The following is a 21,049-nucleotide window of genomic DNA, read 5'->3' on the forward strand; positions in this document are numbered from 1 at the left end:
ATTCCCTAAGAAATTCAAAGTTTCAAAACCATGAATGTTTGCGCCTTAACCACTGCACTAATTCTCCTTAAAACCAAGTCGTGCAGCAGAACTTCAAACACAATCTGGCAAAAATACTATCTTCAGGGGCACTCAAGGAACCTAATTTTTGCTTCTGTGCCTGATCTGCAACCCAGCGAATTCAGGATTGTGTCTTAACTTTAACACATCTTAGATCAGGCTTGTACCTGCATTAAGTTTTTTTTTAAAGCAGAGTGCAGGCTCTGATTTTGCAGGCTTCTGATTTTCTATGCAAGGAGATCTGATGCAGGTATCCAGTTTAGATGTGAACTTCTCTCAAATGTGAGAGCTGGGTATTTTATCCAGAGTTTACTTGGTATGTGCTTAGTAATAAAGTTAAAAAGGAGGCTACTCAGCTGAGAGTGTGCTGTGAACAGCTGAGTAAATTTTTTTTTTATTTTTTATTTATCACCAGGCTAGCAATATAAAATTCAATCATAACCACATAGGAGGCTTAAGTGCAATAAATTTTCACTGAGGCAGCATTTCAAACAGTGATTATGGGCAATGTCATAATACGATTTATCAGTAGCTGCTTCTTAATGCAAACTAATGAGTACCCAGAGAAAGAAAGGGGAACGAAACTCTCAGGCTATCCACCCTGCGCAAAAACTAATCGTTCTCAAGAGACTCTACTACACATCCTTTGCTGTTGAAGTAGGAACTGAAGCTCCAGTCTCAGATACACACAGTACCTGCCAGACCACACAGTTTATTTCAGAATTAGCTTATCAGAGATGAATAAAACGTTAAGGTATTTTAAAGAGGGATACTTGAGTACAGTACTGCTCCCCCGCCCCTGCCAGGATAGCAGTGTGCTACCCCAAAAGCAGCAGCTACAACTGGTCAGGCCACTATCCCTCTGTGACTTTTTCTTGGGGCACTAGCATGCAAAATTCAGCTGACTTCAGGTGAGCAAGGAAGAGTTCAGAGTATCTTCCCAAAGAACTGAATTATAGTTTTGGACACATGGCTTCAAAGTTTGGATGTCCAAGAGATGCTAGAGAGCTACACTCTCAACCCTGACACCAAAGGCAACAGGAATTCCCACATAATCTTCCAGTTCCTTTCATGCTGCCCAACATTAAGTGTCATGCCAGCAAGACACTTGTAACATCCCCTTAAATCTTGAAGTATATTTCCATTCTTTACTTAACTATTTTTGCAAGGAAAAGCAGCTTTCAGACTGTGAACTTAGCATTTACTTATCACACATGCCCTCTTAGTCCTCTAGTTATTACAAAAGTTATTTTGAGGCATATGATGCATTAAAGTTCTCTGGGCTTGGAAGCATCACAGCCTCATATCAGAGAAAAGAAGCAGGTTCCCATAACAAGAGTCATCTGTCAGCTCTTCAGTAACAATCCTCTCCACTCAGATGTTCAAAGCCTTTTTAATAAGCCAAGGTCCAAAACCTTCTGTACTTGGCAAACAGTATGCAGCAATCATCAAAATATTTTATGAGATGGTTTAGGCATGCAAGAAGGAACCAACCAATACAAACGTCTGAGAAAGTCTGCCTCAGCAGGAAACCTGAGACAAGAAATGGAAGTATCTTTCAACCTCGCCAGCAGCTGCTGGTGTTTGCTGCCCTGCCCCACCACCTCCTCCTGTGCTCTCCGTGGACAGGAGGGTCTCGACCCAGAGATCTAGTATGCTGCATCAGTGGCTCTCGAAGGCAGACAGATTATCGTGTACGAATAAATGAGTGAGAACTAGAGAAATTCTATGCCAAAATGGTAACTTACTTTGCAAATTTAATACAGAACTGAGTGAAGTACTTTCTTGTAGAGGCCAGGTTATCGCGGATGATGGGCACGTTCTGCTTAATGTGAAGAATCACTGAGGTGACATAAGGACTCTGGTCACCAACATGTTCCACATTCTGCCACTGCATCTGCACAAAGGCGGGAAAAAATAACAAGAAGTCTGTTTAACTCATTAAGATTCAAGTAAAACATTTGAGAAAACCTGTACGATCTTCCTGTCAAATGATCTCTAGGGAATCACAAGATAAAAAAAATCCACAACAACGAAAAACCCTGAATGACCCTTTCTGCACCAAAGCACAAAGACATTGTAACTGTGGGGAGCTATATAAGCAGGGAGCAGCAGGATCAAAAAAGCTCTCAGGGCATCGCATACTGCCTTAGTATTTAACCTTTCCCAGTTTTCTGGGATGAAGCACCCACTTAAATCCTGATTACAGGCATTTGAGAAAATATCTGCAAGTTTGCAAAGTCTGGATTCCTGTATGGCAGCCAAGTCATTAATACTGGTGAGACTGATGACAGATGGAAGAGGTAGAAATAACCTGAGAAGTCAAAACACTCTACATCAGTGTAGCTGACACTGAGAACACTTCTGGCGTACAAGCTAGGATGCAGACTTCAACTCATCCCAAATATATGTGCAAAAGAGATATAAAAGCCTGAAGAATTACTCAGTCTCTTGTTTTGGTTTTTAACCTAACATCAGCAGAATTGCTACAGAATGACCCCTATTAGCCAGAGTCCCCTGACTTTTTCTGAGCCTTATCTGAAGTACAAAACAAGCATACAGAAGTCATTTGATAAAGAGGCAATTGGGCAAGACCTTGATGTCCCTGCTATCCAGAGATGAAGCAGTGGGTGACTCCACTCCGCACGGTGCTCCCTGTAACTGGCGAGAGCTGCGGATCCTCACGCCAGAGGAGCCAGGAGTAAAACAAGAAAAAGCGAGAGAGAAAAGCGGGCCCGTTCAGAAGGAGATGAGCGCTTTCCTTTAAGATGTTTGCCTTCAAACTTGTTTTCTCAGGTTCTGGATTTTTCGCGTAAAGTTTTTTACTCCTGTTTTTAAATTAGAGCTATTTCATCTCCTGCAACTTGACCGATTCAATCCCATCCAAACAGAACACAGCACAAGTGACCTAACGGGCAAGAGGAGCCAAATTCTCTACAAAACCCAGTATCTGACAGAGTCTGCACATGTCCTATCAAAACTGTTCTCACTTAAAAAAAAAAAACCGAAACACTCATCTCATTAAGTGGGTAATTAGAAGGGATATTTCACTCAGTAACTGCTCTACATGCTTTAATTCAGTCTTTCTTTGATTTGGAAGATTGCTCAGAAGATGACAACTACCTTGTATTGCTCTTGGCAACTGCCACATCCCCAAAATGCACCGTGCACCCGTCTCACTGACGCACACTCACGCATCCCAGCCCTGGCTGCTGGTGACCGACAGCAGCCCTAAGCAAGCAGGCTGTGCCAGTAGACAGGGGATGGCCAAAAAGCGGGAAGGGGCTGCTGACTTGAATTATTACAACAATAAAACAGTAGCTTTTTCATTTTGTTGGTCTTCATTCCAAAAGCAATACTTTACAAGCAAACTTTAAAAGCATGCACAGTAAAAACAGTGCTTTGTGTGTATGTGGGTGTGTTTCACCAGAAAAAAAAACAGTAGCTGCAATGAAAGAAGTAGTACACATACTGAAAAGTCATCAGGAGAAATATGAGCCTGACTCTTCTGGTAAAGCTTTGTTCCTGTCATTTTAAATTTATTTCACTTTTTCCCCCCTCCTATGTTTTTCTTGGGATATCCACATAGTTTAGATACACAAGTTGAACATTAGCCCAAAGACCAGGAGCGCTACAGCCTCAGCTCAGGGGCCGACGCGGGAAACACGGCACGCGGGGAGAGCGGCCGCCGAGCGCCCGCGAGCCGACATGGCACCGGCGGCGGCGGCGCCTCCAAGGAGGGCGGACTGGATCTGCAGACCTGGTGCTACCTTCAGAGCTTTCTTCCTGCAGCAAGACGACATGATCCTCCAGGGCTGCTAAGGGCGCTCGCGTAGAAAGGGGAAGAGAAGAGAGAAGCCCCCAGCAGAGCTCGGTGGTTTGGTGCTCCAGGGCTTGGGGAGCGCTGGGTGCCGCAGGGCCGGCTCCTTCCCCCTTGACCCTGCGCCACACGCGCAGGAAGGGGCAGGAGGGCACAGGAAGGTCAGAAGGGTGCTGCCAGCAGCAGGCACGGCTGCTTTTGAAGCCACCTCTGTTTTCAGACGCAGGCTCTCCTCTGCACTGTTGCACACTGCACCTTGTGTGGCGGCTCAAAACACTCATGTTGACTTTCAATTAGCAGCTGGCTGCTCCCGCGGCTTTCCTTCGCTCTCGGGGTTTTCCTTGCATGCACTGGAGAGATTATTAAAGCTCTGTGTTTAAGCACTTGCTGTTGTCCACTCAGTTGGAAGGAAATGGAAAATGGCAGCTGCACCAAAAGGTTTTCACAAAACAAAAAGCAGCAAGCAAATGACACAAGTCACTAAAATATCCCCAGCCCCCCTTCAACAAGCACAGAGCATTGCGTATAAATTCATGTTTAATTCAACAACCAAACTTCACCCAGTGCAATCCATAAACTTAACTGGACCAGTGAAGATGAGCAGTTCCTTCATCCCGACAATTAAAAGGAAAGCACAATAGCAGTTTAAATCCCCACCATGTATCAGTACAGCACGTTCACGGTACTTTGATATCCACAAAAAATAACGTGCACTAGCAAGTGATTCCTTGTTAAAATTTCCACGTGTGGCACCCACATGAGCACATACTGCAATCCTCAATTTCCCTGGCTCTAAGTCTGTGCTTGCTGTGGATGAATTTTCCACTGATGGCCAAGGGCTGCTCGCAAAGACAATGTGTCTCTCGCTTTGCAGATGTCATGTAGAGCACAGCTGGTCAGTCATGCATTAAACACTATCACTGTCAGCATCCAAATTTCCTCAGCGGCTCCTCCACCTTACCTTCAGCCCTCTGTAAGCTCCCCGAACATCCGCTACCGCTAAGACTGGTGAATTTTTAGTGTGGCCCCAGCTGCCCAGGCACTGCTTCATTAGTCACGGCAGGAGTGCCCAGGACTCCAGGTGGGCATGGGCACCACACTGGTGGCCACGTTACCAGCAGGAAATTCTCCACGTGCCAAGTCTTCACACGATGGCATTCATGAACTTACCACCGTGAGCCGCCGAGTCCTGCAGGACAGCAGAGGACAGGGCCCCTTGCAGCTACTGCTGTTGTAGGCTCTGTCCTGGGCACAAACTACCCCTGTTTGCGCCACTGATAGCTCCAAGAGAATTCAAAGCCCTCCCTCTCCGGGAGCCCACATTTCAGACACAGCTCTGATGGCGACAGTGGTGGTTTGTCATCTTGTTTCACTTACATTTTTCACTAAGTGACAACAGCAAACCTCTCTACTTAGACCTAGGGGTGACAAGCAGCAAAAGCAACACACTTACACGCTCCTATGCGATTTTTCAAATGCAGAATATCAGAATATGACAACAGGAGCTTAAGGCAAATTTCCCTCCAATCTCATGTCACAGCTCCCAGTTCTAGAGCCAAGTTTAATTATTCTACATCCACACAGTGATATGATTCCCAGTACACCTGTAGCACTTCAGCTCCAACCACATGACTCACGCCCAGCTCTGTAGCACACAGTAGGTCTTCCAAACCTGAGATGGTGCCTGCCCGCTCTGGATTCGCGAGAAGTTGTGTGCAACTCTCAAAATGTCCCTTCCAGCAACTTTTGAACAGTTGCTTCAGACTGTAAACAGGTTGCAGTCCCTTCTTGCACAAAGCTGCCTCCTCACACTCACCTAGTTTCCCCCAAATGTTCCCAAACATTCCTGCTTCTCCTCTTGTCATTACAGCATCATTTTTACCCAGATCAGGCTGTGAGCACCTGGAGGGCATGCTCTCACTTTAATTACCCCATCTCTAATATTGAAGCACCAGGAAAAGCTATCTGAAAATACTAGTTATAACTCATAGGAGCCAGATACACTTACTGACAGTTAACTGCTTACTGAGTAAAGATTATCACCTCCAAACCTGTCGAAATGGAGCCTTCTCATTATTTACCATTTCTTCAAGAACAGACAAGGCAAAGAATCTGCAAAACTGTATACCACTCCCAGCTGAAAACAATATACATGGTGCTGTTCTCCACGTTAAATCTCTCAAGTGGCCTGAAGCCAAAGTGGCTTTAGAGGTTTAAGTATTTCTTAATTTACCTCTATAGTTACCAAATATTTTTGCAGGAAAACAAAAGTCAGATTTCAAACAAAGGACTGGGAATGTTCAATCTTGGAGGATACCAGAGTGAAGTAGATGAAAAGCAGTTAAACAAAGGAAGAGCCCTAATGGAGTAGTGGCCTTGAGACAGACATGTGTTCATGTTACAGGAAAACTGGAATGGATTAGCCATACAGCCTTCACCCCTTGAATACAGACTGGAATTTTACAATTCCAAGTTTTAACTGTGCATTTATATCATTATATGCATTTCTTATTCAATTAGCAGAGTAATAAATGCTGAAAGAAAGGAAGGAGGAAGGCAAGGCAAAAGTAACTCTTGCACTAAATTCAGATCTAGTTAAAAATCATATAAAAAACTGTCTGATATGAATAGTAGAATATGTGCAGAAATGACACATTTATTTAGCTAATTTCATAGCACTTAACTTGTTTAGATCTGATCAGTCCCATCACATGGGCTGCATTTTACTGGTCTTCTAAAGACAAAAATAAATGTTCTCCCAGCTGCTGCTTTCTGAGGCTGTGGTTTACTTGAGTATAAACAGTTAGAGCTAAGTGATTCAAACACTGCTAAGCTAGGCAGGTTTAAGAGGAGATCTAAGGAACTGTCACAGCACACAAGCAACACCTGAAGTGCTGAGCCCTTCCTAATGGTGTTATTACACTGGGGGGGGGGGGGGGAAAGCATCTTTCCATTTGGGACATGTACAAGCTTGATTACCAGCTGCATTCCACTTCAACTACTAGCTGGGGGTGGTGGCTAGTTACAGCTGGAATATATCATAAAGCAGAAAGCTATTAAAATTCACGGCAGCTAGACAGTATGTCGATCCTACAAAAATGGAAATCTATGTTTAATATTCCTAATTAAAAAAATAGCTCAATCCACTTTTGCTGTCTTCACCTCTGTCTAAAGCAGTCTGGGTTTTCACAATACTTTGGCAAGAAAATACAGCTCTGCGTTTCAAATGTATAAAAGCTAGCAGCATAACTGCAACAAAATCCTTAAGCACTAATCACATAGGCCTATCTAGAAACAGCTCCATATGTCCTTGAGAGGATCTCAGGAGCAACAGGGCTCAATCTCAATTCTGTATTACCCTTTGAGTGTCTTCATTTAAGAGGCATAAGCAACTAGGCTAGTAAAATTCCTCACTGAAAGAATATGAAGAGGATAGCAAATGAGATGATGTATTTGAAATATCATGCTAAGGGAAGTCTTCAGTCTTGAAAATTCCCACTGTAAGAGTGGAAAGAGAAAACCTGAGATGGACACTCACAGAAAGCATTATATTGTCTGTGTGTTTCGGTGTGCTGAAAATGAATGAAAGCTCTAACCCGAATTATAGGCATTGTGGATTGAAGGATGTATTTATAACCACAGCAACTGCTGCTCTGAGTAGCAACAAGCAGCAATCAATACATGGCCAAGTCTCAGGACAGCAAAAAGGATATGTAGAAAGTGAAACCATGTAATTAGAGCAAACAAGAACTATGTGATGCATCTTAAAGCTATTTCTTCCCAAAACAAATTGATCCCTACCTTGCTCATAGCAGTCAGGGCAGGGTCACAGGCTGCATCCAGGTCCTGCACTAACAGCTGTATGCTGTTGGAGATCACACTGGAGGAAAGGAAAAAAAAAACAAGCACAAGTTTCACAGTACTGAACACCACAATGCAGGAGCTGGTTTATTTGATTGTAGAAGGAGGAAAATCATCTACTAGATTACATTAGCATTGTGCTGTGAATATACGTATAGATTAAAATTTGTACTGAGAAGAACCCAGGAAATTCCAAATGCTGTTCTAACCACACAATGTGGTTTAATGTAAAGACAGCATTTCTGTAAGTTGACCTTTATCTGCTTTGACACATAAGGGGCTGGGGAGCAAACATCTCAGACTGAGTTACCCAATCTGAGATCAGGAATAGAAGAACTCCCTAGAACTGAGCCAGGTTGGGCTTCTACTTCAAATTTAATTCAATCAGCACAAAACCCAAAATTGAACCGTCTCTCCACTCATTCACAATCGATGTCCTGCTACTTACAGAAATTTGCAAAGAGGATTAAAAAGGTACATCTGCATTGAGTTCTGAATGTCTGCCTCCAATTTGAGAAGATCAAGGCAGATGTCTTATTTATACTACGTCTAGGATTGCAGCCATCCATTGTTTTAATTTCTTGGAGACATATACCAGACTGAAGGCCATATTAGTCAAAGACCTTCCCCCCCCCATTTTTTTTTTAACAGCACAATACAGCTTAGAGACATATTTGACCCTACTGTATAAGATTTAGAATACAATGATGGGCCTGCAGGTGCAACTGATCCTAAAACAAGCCAAGAAACGGTCTTCAGCCGCTCACTCTTGCAGGTACATAACTCAGTACTAACATTAGAGAATTTCTGCTAGAAAGCAATGATCAAATGAGTGCTGCACAGTACAAGTACAGTTTTTAAAGTCAGCATAAACTTTAAATCTGCCACAGATGCCTGTTTAGAACTTTGTGATAATGCATGCAAGAACTGTATTTTAATTTTGGTCTTTCTAATGATGCTAGTACAGATGAGAATTGTAGCACCTATACAAAATCCAACCAGTGGTTCCTTCAAACCATCTTTCCTCCCTCTCTTTGTGAAGTTCTGATTACTGCTCTGGAGTTCACAGCTAAAAAAATATTTGAAGGAAATATTTTTAAGCATCCACCTCCTCAATGAGGTATGGAATCATGACTTTGCTGCTGGAAAGCCTGGGTGTTCTTCACCACTACAGCTCATGGAGGTTGTCTAGCTCTTTTCTTAGCACTTTAGCACATAAAAACTGGAAAAGGATGCTAAATGAAAGATCAGTTCTTTACAGCAATTACTTTGTCACAAAGGCAAATTTGTCCAAGATGTTGGACAAGTTGGAAAAATTAGTATTGGAGAAGTGATCACCGGTTTCAAGTTACATGATCTGAAACTTGTGCTGAGACAAAAACACCTGCAGCCATTTGTGCCAGTGCCTGGACAGAGGATTTATTTTCTTCAGGGATTCCCCAACTCAAGCAATGCCAAAGGAGCCAAACTGAAATAACTGGTCTTTTGGGCACAGCTGACTCCAACAGGGTATCTGCTGTCAGTGAGTTGTAGGAAAGAATTGTGGCTTAGCACCAAAATGAATACACAACTCATTTAATGGGAGACATGTGACTTCATGACTAGCTTCCACATGTCAGAAGTCTGTCTAAGGCTGGGTCACCAAGCACAGGCAAGTAGGGAGAAAAAATTTCTTTGTTTACACTTCAGAATTAACACACCTACTTTATAGGGTAACAGTGCAGCAAGAGGTGTGTCGCAAATGTAAAGCGTTATGATGTGCCAAGAAAACTTGGCTCCTAGTCTTGCTAGGAGCCATTTGAAACTTTTGCCCCAGGCAGCATCTAGCGATGCAGTAGCTGCAGTTAATACAACTGACAGACAGAATTTTACAGATAGGGAAGTTGAGACAATAAATGAGCAGAATGGGGTCTAACAGAGAACCTAGTAAGTTTTGTACCTCAGGCTTTCAAGGAATCTCTGAACTCATGGATTTCTAGCTTAACATATTAATTTCTTGAAGTTCAAGACAAGGAAAGAGCCCATCTTTCCCACATTTTTTAAGAAAATGGTTAGCTACTCTGGCAGTAAAAACCTTTCCAATCAATTGCTCCATATGCATTGCTGTTAGTTCTGCAACCTCCTGCTTTTTGTGAGGGAAGAAAGGCTTTCCACAGTGTGTGTAGGAAGCAACACTTTATCACCTTCTTTATGACTGTCCCTAACAAGACATCCAGTCCCAAAGAAACAACTTGTTTGATGTTCAGTGAGCAAACACCAAAGAGTTTATAGCTATGACTTGCACTGACAGAAGAGTAGACAAAGTGCTATTCTGGAACAGACTGAAAGCCAATTAAAAAGTCTTTGTTACAAGATACATCAGGCTTTAAAGTTTAATTTTAAAGCTATCCAAAATTGCAAACATGAACTACACCTTAAAGCAATTTCCAAAACATGTTTTATTAGCTACCTACAACAAAACACCTTGTGAGGCAGCCACCAAGGAGCCTGAGCAGTAACACAGGACATCTGGCTTTTCATGGACAGGTCATGAGAAAAGGCAAAATTTCTCCTCAACTTGTCCACATTAGAGAAATCCTACCACATGGCAAACTTCACTTCTCCCCAGTTACTTTGCTTTTTTGGCTTAGTGGACTCAGCAACCCTAGCTTTCAATCAGGGATTCACTCTTCTTAAAAAGGTCTGAGAAATACCTAAAGAGAAGGGAGTCTGCAGATTGCAGTGAATCCTGAGCTGTATGCAAAATCTGGATAGAGACTCAATGGGATCCTGCCCAGTGGAGCAAGAGAGGAGGAATCACAGCAAAGTAGTCTCCTGAAAAAGTCTTAATGCTATCTGTGCTGAATTTTAGTTTTAGTGAGAATGAGAGCTGGTGATCTGAATCACTTTCTCAGCCTCACTGTGACAAGGCAAAAAAATAATTAATTTTTGCCTCTATTTCCTTCTCAAAAAATACTTGATCTGTTTGTCAGCAGTGGAGAGAGGAAGATGTTAGAGGAGTATTTTTAGCACAGTTACACGAAAAGTTATTTTAATGAATGATAATCTTCTCTCAATTATAATCCTCAAATATAAGACTGGGTCAATCTTTTGTGTCATCTGAAATGGGGTTTGATCACACTGACAAGGCAGCTGATTAACAGTGGGAAGTTAAAGCAGGAAGGAATGTACTGAAATAGCTTCCTTTCTTGAAATGTAACAGCCACCGTAAAGAGCTGCCAAGATGCAAATGATGTTTTAAATGGAAACTCACTGTTCCCTTTCCTCTTTCCAGTGCTCTTATTCCTTTGGCTAGGACGATGGGTCTGAAGTCTGTACTACTGCTGCTCTTGGACTAGCCAAGGAATGACCATTCCTTCACCAGGGAAATGCCTATGCTAGACTGCATATCCTGACACTTGCTGGCTGGGTCCTACAACACTGGGATTTTGTGCTTGTACTACTCCAGCATTATCTGGCTGACAAACTAGGATGTCTGACACATTGTGGGATGATGCATCTGTTGGACATACATGCTGAAAGTGTCCATCTCTCCTGTCAGGTTGATTCTTTCCATTAGACTTGCATCCACTTTTTCTTTGAGTTTCTCTTCCAACTGTTAGGAAACAAAACAAGCAATAGAAGGATCAGATTTCTTACCTGAAATGATTATTCTTGAAAACTTACATCCTGGAAAAAATAGTTTCTAAATTGTACCCAGACCATATCCAAAATGCAGTCAGTGAACAATGGAAACAGAAATCTCTCCTTGTTGGATATATTGATCTCCCAGGATGGCCAATTATGATGTTCTCAAAGAGGTTAACCTCCAAGATTATATAGGTAACTTTAGCGTATTCTGGCACCAGTCCACTAACAAGAATGCTTCCCAATGCGCTGTCCATGTCCAAAGCACAGAGAAGGAGGATCACCAGTTCTAGTGATGGAGAGGCCTGGATCTGGCCAAACATCACAGCTCATCTACCGGTCTACAGCATTCAAAGCACCTGAATATAAGCAGCTCTGCGTCTGCAAAGCCTATCAGCATGCATCTTTCTCCTTGTTCTGCCTTACCCCAATATTTGACACGAGCATTTTCCTGATCATACATTGAATTAGCCTTGCTCTTGTTCTTGTAAGAATCAGATCACCAACCAAAAGCGGAGCTTTTCTTTTTCCCCTTTTCATTCCATTTAGAGAAATTATGTAACAAATATAAATAGATGCCATGCAAAACTAAGGATGCAAAGCAGGATTACAATCATATGAGGGAAAAACAGCAAGATCAATACTTTCCTTTCTTTGAAAAATAAATTTAATTACATAGAGCTCCATAATCAGCAAGACACTACGCAGAGCAGACACTACCACATACATTTTAGTTTTTCTGACTCTTCCCTTCTCCGCAGCAGCCTACCCTTGAGGAGGGAGCAGCACTTCATCTTTAGAGAAGCCAGGGACAGCTGCCAGTGCGATCTCAGAGGGGTTGCAGAGGAAAACTCACCTGCTGGGTGGTTGCCAAGCAGTACTCTGCAGTGCTAAGGATGCTGCAAATGAGACAGAGTTCTTCAAAAGTAAACTTCGCCACTTCAGAGCCTTCCTTTTCTTTCAGCAGGCTAGTGATGGTGAGCCCACCACTGCTGCTAGTTGTTCTGAAAAAAAAAGTCTGTGAGGCTCTGTGTACACAGACACATTTATTGCAAAATCACTACAGGATTTCAATGTCAAAAAGGTCCTTAAGATCACAAAATCCAATGCCCTGTTTAACACAGGCCAGAGAACATCTTGCAATCATTTCTGCAGCAAACTCAACTATTTTGGATAGAAAATATCTTTTAGGAAGACAAGTATAACTTGATATCAAGTCTTCAGGCAAAAGGACAATTCATCCTTTTGCAACACATTAGATTAGAACTAAGCTTAATAAACTTTCCCAGCTAAATTCACCTTGACTGTCAGTTACTCAAAATCTAATGAAACACTGAAGAAAGATCTCAATGACTATCATGCAGCTTGTTGTAGTTATCTTCTCAATATTAAACAGACATTAAAACGCATTTGAAACTTTGGTAACCCATTTTAAAAGCTGATGATATCGACAATAAATTACAGGAGATGTGGCTTCTTTCCACTGTGTTCGAGTGATTAACTGCTGTATAGCAAAAAAGAAAGAATCACAACAGCTTAAAGTCAGGAAATTCCCTACCTCTCAACTCTTTATAATCCAAATCCATTAAAAAAAGAAATAGGACAGTGATATTTATCTTGGATGGCAAAAATAGAGCACACAAAAAAACGTGTACAAAGAATGCAACTGAGGTCTGATGGAGAACGCACATTAAATTTATCTTTCCACTTCTCTGGATGTAACCTTCTCCCCTTCCATCTGCAAAAGATCTTGCTAGTTTCAGAAACTCATTCTGCTGCTCCTAGTTTTACAAGTGAAACAAACTGAAGATGGCAAACAGCACAAAAATTTATCTGCAGTTAGGTTAGTGATTTCTCAAGGGACTCCCTCAGCCTGTACCCCTACCTATTTTAGTGTAAACTCATAATAACTGACTTTTCTCTGAATTAACACCTATATATTTTATTTGTATGTATATACAATTTTTCAGAGCAGAAATAGTTACAAGTAAACACTTTAGCACCATGCAAATAAAGGATCTTCACTCTAAATTATTATATATATATGTACAACTTTGAGCTCCTAACACCAAGCAGCTGAGCATCATAGAATGGATTTGCTACCCTAGTAGCAGGGTATATGCAATTCTGAAAGTCAGAGCTCTCTGAAGAGACTTGGGCTGGCATTTTAAGAAGGAATTTTAAGAAATTGGAAATCTGGCTGTTAATCAAAACAGAATATGAAGCTAATTTCCAGAGGCCCTGGATAAAAAAAAAAGTGTTAGGGTTGTCATTTGGTCTCTTGCTGTTTCTCAGTGTAACAAACTGAACTTTGGAGAAAATCATGAAGAAAATGTAGACATATTGCTGCTACGTGCTTTCTTTAACAGCAAAACATAAATGTTCGCAAGTATATATTTGTTAATTAGCTTTATAAAGCATCTGCTCCTTACTGGAACGTCTCAGACTGTGCTGCAGCATTTGGGAAACTAGACTCACTTGGGCAGGTTTCCAGACAGAATTTTCCAGGCATATTCCCGAAGGTACTTCTGGAATATGGTGGTCAGGGCTATCATCGGCTCGCCTGTGCTGAGCTGCGAGCACTGCACCATGCACTTCTTGTAATAAACAAAAAGGTCGGCACAGCTAGGCAGGACAGCTCCTCCTTCATCCACGTTGGGCTTCGGAGGACCTTGAGCCTTGAAGTCAGCCACAAACCTGTCAATCAGTTCGCCGAGATTTCTAATGCAAGAGAAGAAAGGAAAAATATTTTAGTACGCTGGAGAAAAGGAGGGAAGAGAGAGAATAATGCTTGAAACCAGACGCCCTGTCTTGTGACATCAATAAACACATTCCGATTTTAGCAGTTTAGTATCGCAGCCCTTTCTTATCTCCACCTCCTCAGCACAAACCGCGTACAACAACGAAGACTGGGCTGATGAGTAATGACCTTTTGTACTCTAACTTTTAGTGGCAGCTTCAATCTGTTCTCCAGTCACATATAAAAGCTTGCAAAGTCTGCCAGGACTGGGTTCAGCACATCTGATGAAAGTGCATAAAGCTTATGCTCAAGTTTCATTCCTGGCACCAGCAAGAGTCACAGTTGGACTTCTCATATCAGCTGCCTTCAGAGCAGGCCTTGGGGAATATGCCTTTAAAAGGGATGTGCTCAAAACAGTGTGCCATTTGCCATTTCGTGGTCCCATTTGGATACCACCTGGTTTTGCACAACTTCACACATCCTTTAAAGAAGCTTTATTTAGCACGAGCAAAGTGCGCTTCTGACTTTAACTCTTTTTAAAGCACAGAAAGCCCTACTATTGTCTCCAGTGATCCATTATAACCTAGTCTTTACTCAAATATTTTGGTCTTTAGGCAACAATAAACTTCACCCCACCATTTCATCAGGACAGAAAGGCTTTTTAGCTTGGCAGAAGGCCAGAACGATCAATACAGAACCAAACAAGTCCTCTGATCTCAGGGAGTTCCTTCAGCCCTACTCCTCCAGAGACAGCACGTTGTGTCGGGAACCGAGAACAGCCCTCCTGATACTGGAGCTTAGCTAAGTGTAGTAGTCTTTGCCAGACGAATTAAATTACAGCAATAAACCCCCTCACCGCATTCACACAAATGCATACATTCCTCCACAAGAAAGGTTAGCTTTTGAGGAACATACAGACATTTCAGATGGCTGAATGGTGCTCTACTAACCTAGAGTAGTTGCCAAGTTCGTGCATTTTATACTCCCACTTCCACTACAGTTTTGGCTTCACTTCCCTCAGCTCCTCTGCCCACAGCACAGCCTTCGCCCATCTTCTTGCTGAGGGCTGCAGCATCTAAGCTTCTGGCTGTGCTGAGCCGTGCTGTTATCAATGTAGAAGGCCAAATCCATAGGAGAACGGGAAAATAAAGGACCTGTACTGTAACTCCCATGAGGAACTGAGCTACCAGTTATAAACAAGATGCTTTCCCTTGCAGCTGATTTATCATCTTTTGGGAACTGACTTACTTGACAGGACAGCAATGCTGTCCAAGGAAATGAAAATCCTTTTCAAAAAGCCTGTCAAAGAGTTTCAACTTAATGTTCTTCTACTCTTAAGCCAGTTCACAGGGTGCACAGCACAAGAATTCACCCAAAGACACTGTGCTGGGTCTCCAGGGAATAGGCACAGCCCTACCACCAGCACTGACTGATGGGGGTTAAGGTCCTTTAGCACATTCTCACTTACCTCTGCCAATTAAAGAGAAAAAGCAACAGCAACAACAACAACTTTTTCCCAGTTTCTGTTCATCATTACATTTCTCTGCAGAACCCACAGCACTGCCCCAGTGGAAAAGGTGACACGGCTCCTCCCCAATAACTCTACAGACAATAGCACCAAAAGAGATGAAATCCTACTGTGGATGCTCTGCTGAGCCAAACTAATTACAGACCTGCCCTTGCAAAACCAAAGCTTTATAAATGCTAAGCAAGCCATGTTGGCTTAAACTAGGCTCACAGGCTATTCCAAAGACAAGCAGCCCTTTTCACACGCTCACTGCACGCTGCGTTGAGTACTTTACGTAGCTCCAGTTCCACACACAGACACATCTCCTCCGCTTTGTCTCAAGAACTGTGAAAGCATCAGGCTGCTCAACTGGTGTGATAAATCTTTACGCTGGCACAGGCAATTGAATGCTGAACCGAGGCATTTATCGTAGCTGACCGCAGTGAAGCAAATTACACTTCCCACCATAGCTGTGCGGTAGCCAAACAGATGGCGATGGAAGGAGGGCTCGCATGGGGCACAAGCTGCAGCATTCCTTCAGGTTCTCAAGGCAGGCAGACACGGCTTGGCCCTTGTCAAAAGCCCACTAAATTTAACAGCTGCATTTTCACCTCTGCATCTGTGCTTTGCTCCATCTGTGCAACAAAACAGGGCTTTCTTAGCATCCACCAGCCCCATTTTTTTTTGATTCTGTCTCAAGACACAAGGAGGAACGTCAATGGCTTTTGTTTCTTTATGCTTATTCCACATGTTCTCCTGTTCTCTGAGGCAAAGTGAAATGTATCTACATTTCCTCAGTCCGCCAAGGTCTTGTCAACTAGGATGAACAAGCAGATGCAGCTGTCCCAAATAGCTGGGAAAACAGCCCTATGGCTTCCTGCTTATTTTGCTACTAACCTGGCCAAACTGCCCTGCATGGGCCAGGATCACTGCTCTTATTTCAGCATGGGATGGAGACAAAGAAAACATTAAGCCATTGTGTACTAATGGTACTAATAAATGTTACTGCACACCTCAGTTGATGTCAATGAAACTTTCACACTGGTTTCAGTTGGCACAAATATTGTGCTTTAGCAAAACAAAGTTAACAACCTGAAGCAATGGGAGGAGCTCCAAAAACCTGGCAGAAAAAGCTACTGGGAGACAGAACAAGGAGGCAGGAGAGCTACAGAAAAACAACATTTTCTCCATATCGGCTTTGCAAAAATGCTCAAAGCAAATTCTGTGGTAGGGCAGATGTGCTATTTCTTAACAGCAGCATATTTACTGGAAGCAAGAACGCTCCATATCTACTCAGGAGAAAATATGAAATGAAATCATACCAGGACACAATTGTATTACAGTTCTCAAATCCTTTTCTTCTTTTTCTTTCACTCAACCTATTCAGTCCTTTTTCTGCATCTTTGGCAATCATGAGAGAGGACCTAGACAACTCCACGCTATGCTCAGTCGGTCTGTTCGGTGACATCAATCGCTGGTATCAGCTGGCACCAGGGAACAGGAGTGGCATTGAGATGTCCAGACTACTTGCAGGATTGTATCTATTGACTGGGTATGTTGGAAACCCCTCTGTTCCTGGGGCGCAAACACACCCCGCAAGGAGAACATGCCAGCCCTCCCAATCAATGCACATTTTAGCGCACTTAAACATGGTTCTGCGCGCTAGCAGCACATCTAACAGAGCTGCTGCTCTGCTCTCGCACAACGCGCCGCACAAGCGCCCGCTCCTCACGCTCTGCAAGACCACGAGCAAGAGCTAAACATGCATATCCCCTAAAAGGGCAGAAATGAAGTCTATATTCAGACTGCAGCTTGGGGTGGAGAGCAGCATCTTTATTTCAGGTGTCTCCTATTAAACTGCTAGTTTTTGGCACTGTATTCCTTTAAATGAGAATGGAAACAATTTTCCAGGAGAAAAGGACCAAGCTGCTTTCTTCCACAGACTAAAGCAGTAACAAACAAAACTATCATACCACTCTTTAGGCAAAGCCCAAACAAACTGTTAATTATCTAAGCCACTCATTTTCAGACATCAGTCACAGATTCCTCAAAATTTCAGAGAGGGAAAAAGAGTGAAAAATGACAATGAAAAAGCAAATTTTGGCAGAGGAGGGCAGTATGGGGAACACTGTGGCAGTTTTCCTTTGAACTCCTTTGCAGTCTGTGGCTATAAAACTAATATAAAACATCTCAGGCTTGCAAAGGAAAAGGGAAAAGGAAAATCGAAAGTGCTAGCAGCACAGTGGGGTAGAATTACCGAAGTGGGGATTAAAATGGCCTTCAGTGAGAAGGGAGAAACACTCAAACAAGGCAGTGCTCAGTTTGCCGAGGAGAATTTCCCTTTGTTATGCTGCAGAGCAGAACCTAACCCCAGCACGACGAACCATTGAGCAAGGCCTGCTTTGTTTTAAATAAGTGTAACGTTTACAGGACACAGGAAACCTTCAAGATGGCTAAACTGAGGTTTGGACAAAACCATGATGCTGTGAGCCTCAACTGATGCACACTGCCATAGAGAAAGCCCACAGAAGATAGGAGGGCACGGACAGACGAGTTACATTAGGCAGGCACCTCTGTCTCGTTTCCAGACAGTAACCTGTACTAAGGGACAGTATTAAATATTTCTCAACCAACTCCTTCCTCAACTGATACTGCAGTCATTACAGAGATGTTATTTAAACCCTGGTGGGAATCAAGGTGCATAAGAAAATGTGATGAGAACTCTAAACACATTTCAGAGCTCCAAGCTGAAATCTCTGTTCATTAAAGTATTTTGCTGCAAGTCAAAGAGGAAGAGGAAGGAGGATTCTAGGGATGCAAAACCCCCCTGACAGTGTCCCAGTCTGTGAATGACCAAAATGTTATCTTACAGCTAACTCACCTACAGCAGCTTTCATCTCAGGATCTCAAAAAAAAACTTTCTATAGCAAATCTTGAAATTCTTCTGCCAAGAAGGCACATGTATATTTTACAGAAAAAGCAAACCTACTATTTGTAGAAGACATGAGATGAAAGAAAGGTATACATCTACAGTGGGAACTGCAGAAGCAATGCCAAAAACACTAAGCCTCTTCCACAGAAAGGCAGCAGACATCATTCCTGCAGGCCTTTGCAATTACATATAAAACCAACACACACAGCCCTCTTAACACCCGTATTTTTGCCTGAGCTAAAGCTCTGCTCATTCTAAATTTCCTGAACTGCGAGCACTTCAAGAAATTCGTTTTCTGCAACTTGAATACATAATCTAGGGCAATGTCACTGTAATACACATTCAAAAGCAAACAAGACCAAAAGAGCATTCTGGTTACTCACTTGTCCTGGGATTCAATATATACATAAAGGTGAGGCTCAAAACACTTGGAAACAATGCCATGAAAAGGGTTGTCTGGGACCTTTGGCTTCTTTGGCTGTAAAGAAACATTTAGAGTGTTGACTTCAAACCTGCCCTGTGAGATCTAGAAGAAACACTAGTGTAAACAGCACAGGTGGATCTAAGTCTTTAGGAATACTACAATCCAGAAATTTGCTGTCACGTAATCAAAGGCATATGATCAACAGAATATACAAAGCCTGTGTCCCAGTCTCCCTTAGCTTCTACAGGGCTGTTAGGATTCCAAGGAATTTTTTCACTTGTAAAATATTCTTACAGAGAAGACCATTCCATGCTTTTATAACAGGTTTCTAGAGAAGAGGCTCAATGCAATTTGTAAATAAGGAAACCTCACTGCATCCTTCCAAAAGTAATAGGACTCCACTAGCCACCTCTGAAATGAAACACAGCAGTTGTTTGAAAGTAACACTGTAAAATCTCTACATTTTAGAACATTAAGGATAATAACTTAGAGTTACAGACTTCATCTGGATGAATTTTATTTAGATAAACAGAACATAATTACTGGAGCTGGAGTTATACAGGCAACATTATAGGATTGCTTTCACTGTGAAACATGTTTCTGGGGATGCAGAGTTCTACTTTAAAGTCAAATTTAGAGCAGTAAGTACATATGCCATTTGGGAGTCATTCGGTTTGCTCTCAGTTTATATAGTATTTTTAAAAGCCTGAGGTTTAATTTACTATTGCAAAACAACTTTTTTTGCAAAATTCCTACAGTTGAGATACATTCAAAGTCCAGCTTATTACTAATACACTCTAGAAAGCAGCCAAGCACATCTTAATGAAGCCACTGGGACTACAATATGCTTAAAGTTGTTATGGTAAGTACCACGGATGGACCAGGCCTTTAAGCTCCTTTGTTCTACAGCTAGATTTTTCTTTTTATTGATAGACAATTTGCCTTGTTGTCTGCTGGCAAGTTGACAATCTTTCACTGCCTGCAAAGAAGGCATCAGAGACTTTGGAATGGAATTCTTGCCTCGCCCCACAAAAAGCCAGGTTCAGCTCCCAGCCAATGAAGATACAGATTTTTTTCCCATTTTTCTTTTTTTTTCTCTCTAATCCAAAGAAAAGCTAAGAGAGCCTAAAAGAGGTACTCTCCTAAACGACAGAGAAGGTGGCACTAGGTCATTGGCAGAAATAGCACAGAAGAGCAGAGTAAGCATCGCTCAGAAATAATTAAGACTCAAAGACAAAAACGATTATTAATACGTGGCTGCAAACCTAATACGAACAAATAGTTTTACGGAGACCAGACCACCTCTACAAGACTGGCTTCATTAACCTTTTCACTAACAATGTGACTGGGGAATGCAAGTTTTTACTGTTTTGGGAAAGAGTCACTACCCAGCATCCTCTGTCCCAGCCCCTCGCGGGTGCCTGCTCGCTTCTGCTGGATGCACACGCTCATCAGAGCTGGGAGGTGGTAATTACAGAAACCTTCCAGTCACAAAGGTCTCCAGAACAGCAGTGCCAGCACAAGGTTGCAGATTCATTATGTTTACGATTCACCAGGCTGGGAGAGCTGAATCCCAATGCAGGACTGCATTTCTGTGAGTGCGTGTGGGTCTTTGCATCATGCCGCTCCCAGCACGTCTGCTAGAGAGACTACTAAATCTTTTAACAGTAGCAGTAAAGCTGTGTTTGAGTGTGCAATCCTGTCCAAAAGCTGCAGATGTTTAAACTATTTCCTCCTCGAGTTTGATGGAAATAATAAAAGGTTACTGTTGTCACAGTAAGGAGGTCTGCAGCTGGCCCAGTTTCCTTTCATTACTATCCAAAGTAAACAGATTAAATCTAACAGCTAGGATCACTAAAAGAGGTTCTGTTTAACATGAATTCTCCCCCCTTATTCCTATGCTCCCTCTTACACTTGCAAGTGTCCTGAAATCTCAGAGAATTCAAGACTAGAGTCTTAGAAGTGCTCTACCAACCAGAACTGTTCATCTGTAACCCCTCCTTTTCCGTCTTGCCAGTGAATGCAGATGATGATCAGGCCTCCAGCACTAGTCACCAACTGATGACACTTTGAAAGAG

The 21,049-nt window shown here is 42.4% G+C and overlaps 1 protein-coding gene across 1 annotated transcript in view; it reads right to left on the reverse strand.

Annotated features, from left to right (window-relative positions):
• The window catches only part of VPS53 (VPS53 subunit of GARP complex), a 66,485-nt gene that overhangs the window by 11,585 nt on the left and 33,851 nt on the right, over positions 1-21,049 (reverse strand). The window contains exons 13-18 of the mRNA XM_062592175.1: positions 18,931-19,025; positions 13,847-14,089; positions 12,225-12,372; positions 11,254-11,336; positions 7,682-7,760; positions 1,809-1,957 (exon numbers count right to left, since the gene is read on the reverse strand). Of these exons, the coding sequence (XP_062448159.1) occupies positions 1,809-1,957; positions 7,682-7,760; positions 11,254-11,336; positions 12,225-12,372; positions 13,847-14,089; positions 18,931-19,025 (797 nt within the window). The remainder of the gene's footprint in view (positions 1-1,808; positions 1,958-7,681; positions 7,761-11,253; positions 11,337-12,224; positions 12,373-13,846; positions 14,090-18,930; positions 19,026-21,049) is intronic.

This window comes from Rhea pennata, chromosome 20 (genome assembly GCF_028389875.1).
Source record: "Rhea pennata isolate bPtePen1 chromosome 20, bPtePen1.pri, whole genome shotgun sequence".
In the NCBI taxonomy this organism is placed as follows: Eukaryota; Metazoa; Chordata; class Aves; order Rheiformes; family Rheidae; genus Rhea; species Rhea pennata.